This window comes from Aethina tumida, chromosome 1, assembly GCF_024364675.1.
Source record: "Aethina tumida isolate Nest 87 chromosome 1, icAetTumi1.1, whole genome shotgun sequence".
Taxonomy (NCBI): domain Eukaryota; kingdom Metazoa; phylum Arthropoda; class Insecta; order Coleoptera; family Nitidulidae; genus Aethina; species Aethina tumida.
Genome location: NC_065435.1, coordinates 7,408,822 through 7,420,190, shown reverse-complemented (window position 1 = coordinate 7,420,190; position 11,369 = coordinate 7,408,822). Strand labels below are relative to the sequence as shown.

The 11,369-nt window shown below is 30.1% G+C and overlaps 1 protein-coding gene across 1 annotated transcript; it reads left to right on the top strand.

Moving 5' to 3' along the window:
• The first annotated feature begins 4,917 nt into the window (after positions 1–4,917).
• LOC109606641 (uncharacterized) lies at positions 4,918–11,367 on the top strand. Its single transcript, XM_020023174.2, has 4 exons — positions 4,918–5,149; positions 5,331–5,459; positions 9,653–9,835; positions 10,487–11,367. The coding sequence occupies exons 1-4, from the start codon at positions 5,023–5,025 to the stop codon at positions 10,558–10,560; spliced, it is 513 nt and encodes a 170-aa protein (XP_019878733.1). The 5' UTR covers positions 4,918–5,022; the 3' UTR covers positions 10,561–11,367.
• The last annotated feature ends 2 nt before the right edge of the window (positions 11,368–11,369 follow it).

Sequence of the window (11,369 nt, the reverse complement as noted above, 5' to 3'; positions counted from 1 at the left end):
GTTATTTTATTTCTTCTGTGTCTGCAGAAAAGTCACCTTCATTAACCTTGTATCAAGATTTTAACAAAGTTTTGATAAAGATTTAAGTGTGGAAACGACACAGACTTCAGTTTTTCACTCAGGCAAATTGTTTATCAAAGTTATATCTTAATAACAGGCAATAAACTAGTTGGTTTTATTATCGGCAGAAATATGTGGAATATTTAAAACACATAAGCTATAACTCAAAAGAAAGCGGGGAAAACTGAGTGAATCTATTAATTTTTATTGCCACACGCTGACGTTTGAATTAATATATTCAACACTCCAACGTCTGACAATGATTAATCTTATCTAATGTTCCAATCAATGAGTTCATCACATCTGGAAAATTTATTGATTATTGAACACCCGTGACTCTTCAATCTTAAAATTAAAGTAAATAAGCGTTTAATTTATCAGAAGTCACCGTTTAGCCTCTTAAATTTAGCGTCAAATTGTGCGGGGGTGGGTGTACACAGAGGAGATATGAAAGGGCAGAACGATAGGTAAAGAAGTGAACCTAAAACGAAAGTAAGAAGGTTAATTTATGTGTTGGCATGTAAGAGGTATAGGGGCATAGTATTTTTAGATTTACTTTTGATAGGTAAAGACCAAATTCAGTGGGCACGCATGTACGAACACGAAAGGACAGTATCTTTGAAAACTTAAACCTTAGACCTTTAAACGCCAAACACGAAAATGGAAAAATTGCTGACGTTACATATAAAAAAAAAACCAACGGTTTGTTTTTTGGTCAAGCCGTTATTGATCAGTGCGAGGACATTCACTTTTCTTACTTACATAATTGGTGAAAATTAAACACGAACGAGCAATGAAATCGCCAGATGCGTGATTTTAGCAAACATAAAAGCGAAAAATCGATGCATCGGTTTTTGCAACGTTTGGAGTGCTGGAAAATTCGAAATAATTTAAATCGCTTTTGCAGTGTGGCAAAGTGAAACTGGTCATGTGAAATTTCAATATTATTCTAATAATAGTTCTGATAACTGGTGGTGCAAAGGGAAATTAATATGCAAATACAAAGTCACATCGTAACATTCAAGGTTTTGACCATAATATTTATTTTTCCCTTAATCGTCTCGGTTATTGCATATAATTATACTATTTGCATTCTGTTTGTTTTGATTAACCCATTTTCATAAATAGATTTATGTCATTTAAAAGTGCAATAGTAATTTTCTTTCAATATGTCTAAAATTAAAACCGCAAGCAAAAACTAAATTGAACTAGATGAGTATCAAGGTACTGAAAGCTTATGGTCAAGCTGAGTCTGACCTTTCTTAATATCCATAATGCAGATTACCATCAAATGACTGATACCCGTGGAATTAAGCTCCGGCTTTGAAAACAAACAATTCAAGTTCATACGTTTTTTCTTGTATTATACCTGCACTAAGATCGATAATTAACAATAGTTATATTGTGGCACACTTCTTAAAACAACTGAGTGCGTTAACATGACCTTTACGTTATAACTTGTGGTCATTAAAATGAGAACGATAACGAAGAGTATGTCATAGTTGATAACAGTAATTTCTGAAGTAATCAATTTTTAGGAATAATCTAAAACGTGGTCTCCCTCCCACTTTAATGGCACTAATTTACACATAGAAGCTTGCTGAAGACAAAAATAATACTCTTACTAAAGTGAAATTTTTAAAATAGATGGATTAAAATAGTTCTTTGGTATCAGAGTAGTTTTGAAAGATTATAAAATTAGATAAGGTTGGTAAGTGTTCCTTTCTAATTTTTGACATAAAAGCTCGTCGAAGACAAAAAAGAAGTTCTTCATCCTTAACTGAAAAAGTTTAATATGTAAAGAATTGAAATTGGTAATCTATGTTAATTTCAGGAGACAATAATAAAATAGATTTTTGGTAGAAACCTTACAGCTGAAGTTTTCGTGAAATAAAGTGAAGATTTTCGAAAGGTTAACTCATATTACAAAATTTAAATTTATAATACTTCTGATAAAAGTTTCCAGTAAAAAATAGTTCTTTGGTACTAGAGTAGTTTTTTAAGACTAGATAATTTATAAAATTAGATGAGGATGGTCAGTTTTTCTTTCTAATGTTTGGCATAAAAGCTCGCCGAAGACAAAAGAGAAGTTCTTCATACTCAAATGAAAAAGTTTAATATGTAAAGAATTGAAATTGGTAATCTATGTTAATTTCAGGAGTCAATAATAAAATAGAGTTTTGGTAGTAGCCTTACTGCTGATGTTTTCATGCTGAAACAAAGTGAAGATTTTATAAAGGTTAATTTGTAAAGAAATGAAATTGGTAATCTATGTTAATTTCAGGAGACAATAATAAAATAAATTTCTGTTAGTAATTTAATTGGTGAAATCTGTAAGTTTTCGTGCTGAAATAAAGTGAATATTTTCAAAATTTAAATGCACAATATAGAATTAATATTGGCAAAAAGTTTGATAAACGTTCTCTGTAATAAATCTTTGGTATTAGAGTTGTTTTTTTAAGACTAAATAATTTACAAAATTAGATAAAGATGGTCAGTTTTTCTTTCTAATTTTTGACATAAAAGCTCACCGAAGTTTTCGTACTGAAATCGAAACATAAACTCTTATTACAGAATTTAAATTTATAACACTTCTGATAAAAGCTCCCAGTAATAAAATAGTTCTTTGGTACTAGAGTAGTTTTTTAAGACTTTAATAATTTAGAAAATTAGATGAGGATGAACAGTTTTTATTTCTAATTTTTGACATAAAAGCTCGCCGAAGACAAAAAAGAAGGACTTCATCCTCAACTGAAAAAGTTTAATATGTAAAGAATTGAAATTGGTAATCTATGTTAATTTAAGGATACAATAATAAAATTTAAAATTAAATATAAAAAATTTATGTTAGTAATCTAATTGGTGAAAGCTGTAAGTTTTCGTGCTGAAATAAAGTGAATATTTTCAAAATTTAAACGCACAATATAGAATTAATATCGGTAATAACTTTGATAAAAGTTCTCTGTAATAAAATAGTTCTTTGGTACTAGAGTAGTTCTTTAAGACTAGATAATTTATAAAATTAGATGAGGATGGTCAGTTTTTCTTTCAAATTTTTAACATAAAAGCTCCCGAAGACAAAAAAGAAGTTCTTCATCCCCCACTGAAAAAGTTTAAAATGTAAAGAATTGAAATTGGTAATCTATGTTAATTTAAGGAGATAATAATAAAATAGATTTTTGGAGCAACCTTACTGCTGAAATCTATAAGTTTTCGTACTGAAATAAAGTGAAGACTTTCGAAACGTAAACTCTTATTACAGAATTTAAATTTATAACATTTCTGATAAAAGCTTCCAGTAATAAAATAGTTATTTGGTACTAGAGTAGTTTTTTAAGACTAAATAATTTATAAAATTAGATGAGGATGGACAGTTTTTATTTCTAATTTTTGACATAAAAGCTCACCGAAGACAAAAAAGAAGGTCTTCATCCTCAACTGAAGAAGTTTAATATGTAAAGAATTGAAATTAGTAATCTATATGAATTTTAGGAGACAATAATAAAATAAATTTCTATTAGTAATCTAATTGGTGAAATCTGTAAGTTTTCGTGCTGAAATAAAATGAATATTTTCAAAATGTCACAATATAGAATTAAAAGTTTCCAGTAATAAATTAGTTCTTTGGTACTAGAATAGTTTTTTAAGACAAGATAATTTATAAAATTAGATAGGGATGTCTAGTTTTCCTTTTTAATTTTGGACATAAAAGTTCGTCGAAGACAAAAATCAGTTCTCCATCCTCAATTAAAAAAGTTTAATATGCAAATAATTGAAACTGGCAAATCATATTAATTTTACGAGAGAATAATAAAATAGTTTTCGGTAGTAACATTCCTGCTGAAATCTATAAGTTTACGTGCTGCTCCAAAGCAGTTGTGTGCATTGTTTTAATAAAATCAGTAATATATAACGTTGCTGGATAATTTATAAAATCAGATAACGACAGTTTTATTGACTTCAAAATGAAAAATTCAACCTTACAACGTATTTATTTCGCTCTTTTGACTGGAACGATTACATATATAATTGATTTCAAGTCTTGCACGTAACTCGATGTTTTTTCCTGATTGACTGTCAATACGAAAGGTCACAAATCCAATATTTATTGCCGCATAAAATCTAAATATCAGCTTAGAGGTAACTGGAACAACAAACTGAGCCCATCATGCCACAACCATTATATCTTACATTTGGATTATTTCAACTAAAGAAACTTTAGAAACAAAAAAGTTATGACGCACTGTATACATTAAAGCTTCATTAGCCTGAATTTCAACAAAGAAATTTACTGGCTTTCGACCCTTTAATCAGCACGTCTAATCTTTGAGAATTTGCAAATGTGCCCACATAATCGATAACTATTAGACTTGAGTATAAGGGGCAGTTCTTGTTGAAATGCAAAAATAATATCAATGTCAGTGACAAACGTCACAACTTTTTTCCATTAACAGTTCTAAATTGAAAAGTGGAATCAACCATTTTTGTACAGTCTTCCGGCAGACATCTTTAAATAACCATGACCTCAGTGGAGGTTGGCAATTATTGCAAACAATGTTGGAGGAGTAATGTGTGCATGGCGAGAGGTGTAAGAAATAAAGGACCAAAGGGGCGAGCAAGAAGGAACGAAGTGGTGGAGCGTGGAGTGCGGTGTGGAGATTTGTGGATCCGTGGTGGGTTTGTGACGCAATAGGTTGCGTGACAAGAAGTATTGAAGGCGCCATAGTGACCGTACGCTTATCGTCCTAAGATCCAACACAAGAAGCTAATTCTATGCTATATACACATGCATGTTAAATGTTAAAATGTTGAGCGCAAGCGTGCCAGAAACAAGCGAACGGGCAAAAGTCTGCATAAAGACTAACACCATTTTGATCAAGGCTGTGATTGTGATTGTAACACCTATTCCAAACACCTACACTTAGCCATTGTCATTGTCGCTTAGTCGATTTGTGAACAAAAATGAACGGTCTGTATGTTACGGTGTCGATACCTCTTCTTCTTGTGTTAGCTGGATTCAATCACGCACATGGACTCACTACGTTCGGAAAATCAAACAACCAAGGCACGCAAAATACACCCAACACTGGTACGGACTATCTCCAATATTTATTGTCATTTTTTTTTTTTCATCCACTCGATCATCCATATCACTTCACAAGCAGCCATCCAATCATGAAAGTCATTCTCCTGCTGGCCACCCTCATTGCGGTGCATTACGGTACAAATGGATACATCTAATTACAACATGTCATTCGGTCTGTTTTCAGCACACGCCAAGCAATGCACCAACCAGACCAATTGCGCCTTCATCAAGGGAACGACTTGTCTTAGGGGATACTGTCTTTGCGGGGACAACACCAACCCTGTGAACGGCGGATGTAACGCTCAATATAAAGGTAATTTTGCATCTACTCCGCACCATTTTTTATTTGCATGACCTCGCCAAAAGAACCACCGTCGTGGAGGTCGGAGCTAGCGGAGCACTTCGAAGCTGAAATCGGTCAACTTCTTCATTGAAACTATTATTTGGTGGGACATGTTCAGTTTTTTTTTTGCACGACAATGAATTATTTGAAATGATGCAATTTTATGAAAGTTACAACTACAATTTTTTTAAATGTTTAACAATAATTGTGGGCAATTTAATGAGACAAAAAAATACTTATAATCAAAACTTGTTTTAAATATTGTATTTAATTAAATAAAAATGTTTACAGTCATAAATTATATTAATTTATTAAAAGTGTTTTGTTTTGATAAATATTGTAAGGAGGCAAACAATGTTAATAAAAATTAAATTATTCCATTATTATTATTATAAATTGCTTTACAATAACAGAAAAACAAGTTTTTTAATAAAACACCATCATGTGTTAGTAATTTCCTAATTGATTATATAATTATTGTGCAAAAAAATAAAAATATCAGTCTATTTTATATTTCTACTATGTTTAAATATTGTCAATGACGTTTTTATTCAGTAAATTTTGCGAAATGCAATATTTTTTACTTTATAATTAGTATTTTTTTATAAATTTTTAATTTTTCAAAGATGGTGAATCATTTTTAATTTTTTAATTAGAGTATTAGCCCCCCAGACATATTAATTTAAAATTAGCTTATTACAAGACATTTATAATTGTGCACTGCTCTTAAAATACTAAAAAAATCATTTTTTCTCGTATTCACAGTCATTAAAATTGCTTATCGCACTATCCCATTAAAAAATACCCCCAATAGATAAAAGTGCAGTGGGTCTATTGTGGTTGTAACCTTCAGCAGTGATTTTTCGATAGGTCAACATTTGTACTTGTACTTGAAATTTATATCGTGACAAAACAACATAATGTTAACTACATATAAGGATATTTATAATAATTGCATATCACTTATCTTTCATACATATTTACTGCAATCTTTGTTTATGTTACGCTTTGACCTAAAATAAAATCTAGATGAAAGTAACCACGTATCACGCGAATATTGTCGACTGTTTTATCTAAAATATATTAATATATTTATGAAATTTATACAAAAAGTGCGTTGAAGTTTGCCTTTGCTTTTGCACGAAACGGTCCGCAGCAATAAATTCGTTATTGTCCTTTGAAACGGTTCCAAATGGAATGTAAAGCGTGGCCGTTAGTCGTGTGACAACGGAACATATATTTATTTGTAACCGAAATAAATTAGCATTCTTAAGTCATTTATTAGCCCCGTTTCCTTAAACTGATAAAAAAAACTAGAACATTATCTTCCATGAAAATAGATTCACAGCAGCGATTTATTATGATGATAAATGAGCACGTTTACATGAAACCATCAAGAGAATAACGTGTGAAGGTTGCCTGAAAAATTACTCGGGGTCTGAAATAATCGAGGCGATTTTTAATTGTCCACTTTCAGTGCGAGGCTATAACATTCTTTAAGTTACTCTATTGATTGATTTTTTATATGTTTTCCGCCGTAATTTTTAGTAATTGCTTCCGGCGTTCCAATTGATGTAATTTTCACATAACTTATTTGTCGGAAAGGAAATGGAGGCAATAAGCGTGCCTTTGTCAACTAGTTGAAAAAAATTAATTGAAATATAATTATGAAATCTATTCTTGTTATTTCTTGAAAAACATACTCCAAAAAAATGATAGTAACTAATAATGAATAAAATACAAATAAATATTTCTTGAAATAGAACTTTTTCATTTGAAGAATGTCTTAAATCAAATTTCCTGCTATATCTGAAAAAACTTCAAAGCTACTTTAAAATAGAAACATATTTTTTTGAAATAATTAATTTGAAGAGGTCATAACAAACCATTTTAGAATTTCATTCGAAGCATTTTTTATGTTAAAGTTCCTGCTAAAACTAAAGAAAACTGAATGATAAAGTTACTCCAAAATACAAACACATTTTTTTTTAAATAAGTAATACTTGAAGACGCCACCTCAAAGCTAATTAATATGCAGGTGGATTTATTCGAAAAATTTTTTATATTAGTTCCTGCTAGTACTGAAAAAAACTGAATGATAAAACTACTCCAAAATACAAACACAATTTTTTGAAATAATTAATATTTGAAGACCCCACCACAAAGCTAATATCAGGGAAATGATTAAGGAAGAAATGTAATTAATAAATTATATTAATTTTAGAATTTCATTCAAAGAATTTCTTATGTTAAAGTTCCTGCTAGAATTGAAGAAAACTGAATGATGAAGCTACTCCAAAATACAAATACATTTTTGAAATAATTAATATTTGAAGACTCTATTACAAAGCTAATATTTAAGTAAATGACTAAAGAAGAAATTTAATTAATTAATTAAATTAAATTTTAGAATTTTATTCGAAAAATGTCTTATTTTAAAGTTCCTAATAAAACTGAAGAAAACTTAATGACAAAAGTACTTCAAAATATGAACACATTTTTTTGAAATTATTAATATTTGAAGACGTCACCACAAAAGAAGAAATTGAATTGATTAATTATATTAATTTTAGAATGTCATTCGAAGAATGTCTCATGTTAAAGTTTCTGTTACAACTGAAGAAAACTGAATGATGAAGCTACACCAAAATACAAATACATTTTTTGAAATAATTAATATTTGAAGACTTTATCACAAAGCTAATATTCAATTGAATGGTTAAAGAAGAAATTTAATTAATTAATTGAATCAACTTTTAGAATTTCATTCGAAAAATTTCTTATGTTAAAGTTCCTGATAAACTGAAGAAAACTGAATGATGAAGCTACTCCAAAACACAAATACATTTTTTGAAATAATTAATACTTGAAGATTCTATCAAAAACTAATATTCAAGGGAATAGGCTAAAGAAGAAATTGAATTAATTAGTAAAGAATGTTTTATGTTAAAGTTCCTGTTAGAACTGAAAATAACTCCAAAGTATAAACACATTATTTTGAAATAACCAATATTTAAAGATGACACCAAAAAGCTAATATACAAATGGATAACCAAGAAATATATTTAATTAATCAATTATATTAATTTTAGAATTTCATTCGAAGAATTTCTTATGTTAAAGTTCCTGTCAAAACTCAAGAAAACTTAATGATAGAACTACTCCAAAATACAAATACATTTTTTTGAAATAAGTAATAATTGAAGATCCTATCAAAAAATCAATATTCTGGTGGATGACTAAAGAAGAAATTTAATTAGTTAATTTTTAGAATTTCTTTCAAAGAATTTTTTATGTTAAAGCTCTTGCAAGAACTGAAGAAAACTCAATGATAAAACTAAAATGCCTAAAATACAAATACATTTTTTAATAATTAATATTTGAAGAACCCTTCAAGTGGATGACTAAAGAAGTAATTTAATTAAACAGTTAAATTAACTTTTAGAATTCCTGCAGGAATTGAAAAAATAACTATCATTTATTCTCTTAATATTATATCACTGAACAAATATTGTAATTTATAATAATAAAGGTCCTTATTCAAAAATAGTAGCTTATTAAAACGCTACTTCAAACTATAAATCAACCATTGTAACGATTTATCATTCTAGGTTTCTGAAACTACCGTCAGGCAATTGTCAAAAATGGTCTACTTTCCTGTTTTATTTATTTTAAGAATTGCAGTAATTTATATCAAGTATGTGGTTAGTGCAACAATTTATCACCCCAGTTTGAAGTAACTGGAGTACGAATAAGCTCTTAACCCACTTACCACTGGTCGTAACCTAATTTCTAATAATTGTGGTGGGGTAGGTGTATAAAACACCCTAAAAAATATAAAACACCATGAATAATACATAAGAAACGTTCAATGAACTGTTCTCCAAAAATAAAACTATATGTCTGGAATTACAATACAAACTGTAGAATATATTTAAATATTATTATTTTTACTTGTCCATAAAATTATTTTGTTTTGTGCAAGTATATATTTTTATTACTGGAATATTCATGATCATATAATACAATATAAAGTGTTTGTTCCCCCTAAGTGCTATATATAAACATTCCAGCCGCATTAACATTTTGATTGTCAAGAAATACACATAAAAATAGCGCACCCCCTTAAATATGCTAATGTACCAACACCTGTATAATTTTAGGTCCGAGACACATTTGCGAGAACCATGAGGATTGCGTAGAAGGAGCGGACTGCGTACCCAAGGACAAAAACAAACAGCAAAGTAGTAATAGTATTAGTACCGGAAGCTCCAGTACTACGCCCGCCGGAGACTTAATCTGCCAATGTCAGGAAGGACTCATCGAAATCGGAAGTCAATGCGGCGGTAAGTTGTGCAACGACAACTGTTTCTAAAACAGTAACACGAACGTGGTTCTCTTAAATCAACACCGCGAAAAGCAACGATTAAATCGTAAAGCTGCCGGAATAATTACGCAGACCGTCAATAAAAATGTTCATAAAACCGGAGAATCAATATTTGTCCTGAAAAGTGCTCTTTCGAACAGATCACGTGTACAAACCAAATTAAAAATATACCCCCGTTTCAATCGTACCACAGATAAATTGGCAACTAAGTAAAAATATAGGTGTAATTTAAATGGGCGTACCCCAAGATTATTTATTGATGTATTTACACAAATAGCCGCTCTATTAAATGCATATTGCAAATTAGGGGCTTCCCACTTACGAACGCGAAAGCTAAAGGTCAGGCAATTACTGGGTAAAATTGACCGTGTTAAAAAAGCATGCCTTGTGTACACGAAATTCATGTGTATTACAATAAAATTTATTTTTTATGGGTACGGGGAGACCAAAATACGTGACTTACATAACGTAATTGATTATTTTTACACGGTTCCACTCGATAAATTGATCCCGCAATTGGGGCACAGGGAAATCTAATTAAAACGGTGACACTAAAATCAATGGTTTATATAACTAGTTAGTTAACTGAAAATTGGCTACTTTGTTTCAGGGGGCGGAACATTCAGCACGGTTCCTGCGATGGTACTTCTGGTAGTTGTATATTTCTCAAGAACCATGTACTGAAGTAGATAGACGACGTCCGGGGAAGCAGTGCTTGTGCACCAAAATAATTAAAATAAAAACATAAAAAACATGGCACCAAATAACATATTTAAACAAATCTATTGCATGTAGTTACAAAGTATATATCACTGTTGCTTATATTTGTTGAGTTTAAATGTTATAATATAAAGATACTTTAAATAATGGAGAATATGTGTCAAAATTGACTTATTTGTTACAAAAAAGTGTTGAATTTATGTAAAAAATAGTACTATGCACCTCATCATAATACAAGGTAAATATTTTAAAGCACATTAAAGCAAATGAGAAAATCATGTGTGTGATTTCAACCTGTGAAATGTTCACCTTGTATGCTGCATATTAGTCGTAGGTCATTAGTAGAGAAAATTTTGGTGCATCAAGACGGTACAGGTACAAGTAATTAGTGGTGTTTATATTTTTGTATTTTTTTCACGAATGTCCACATATTAATCAGTTTGAATTGAATTATTTAAGTGAGCACATCATAAATAGTAGGCACCCTTCTTGCAGTCCAGTGGTTACATGAACCGAATATTCGCTATGCAATTTAATGTGCTTTTTTAGGGTGGTGACTCACCTGTGTTCTTAGGGGATGGCTACATCTTGGGCTTGGGCTTAAGTTACGTTCATTGATACGAAGGGAATTAGGTTGCATATCTAGTAAATAACTCTGTTAACCACTGTATCATTAAAGAGTTTATCCAAATTACAATATAAATAATCCTTTATTGTAATTTTATATGTCTTACATATAATGCATAATTTATAAATAAAGAAATAAAACAATG

Excerpts from the sequence above, each read along its gene's own strand:
- LOC109606641 (XM_020023174.2), top strand. The coding sequence starts at position 5,023 with ATGAACGGTCTGTATGTTACGGTGTCGATACCTCTTCTTCTTGTGTTA. Across the intron at positions 5,460-9,652 it reads ATGTAACGCTCAATATAAAG|GTCCGAGACACATTTGCGAG; the intron begins GTAATTTTGCAT and ends GTATAATTTTAG. Across the intron at positions 9,836-10,486 it reads AATCGGAAGTCAATGCGGCG|GGGGCGGAACATTCAGCACG; the intron begins GTAAGTTGTGCA and ends ACTTTGTTTCAG.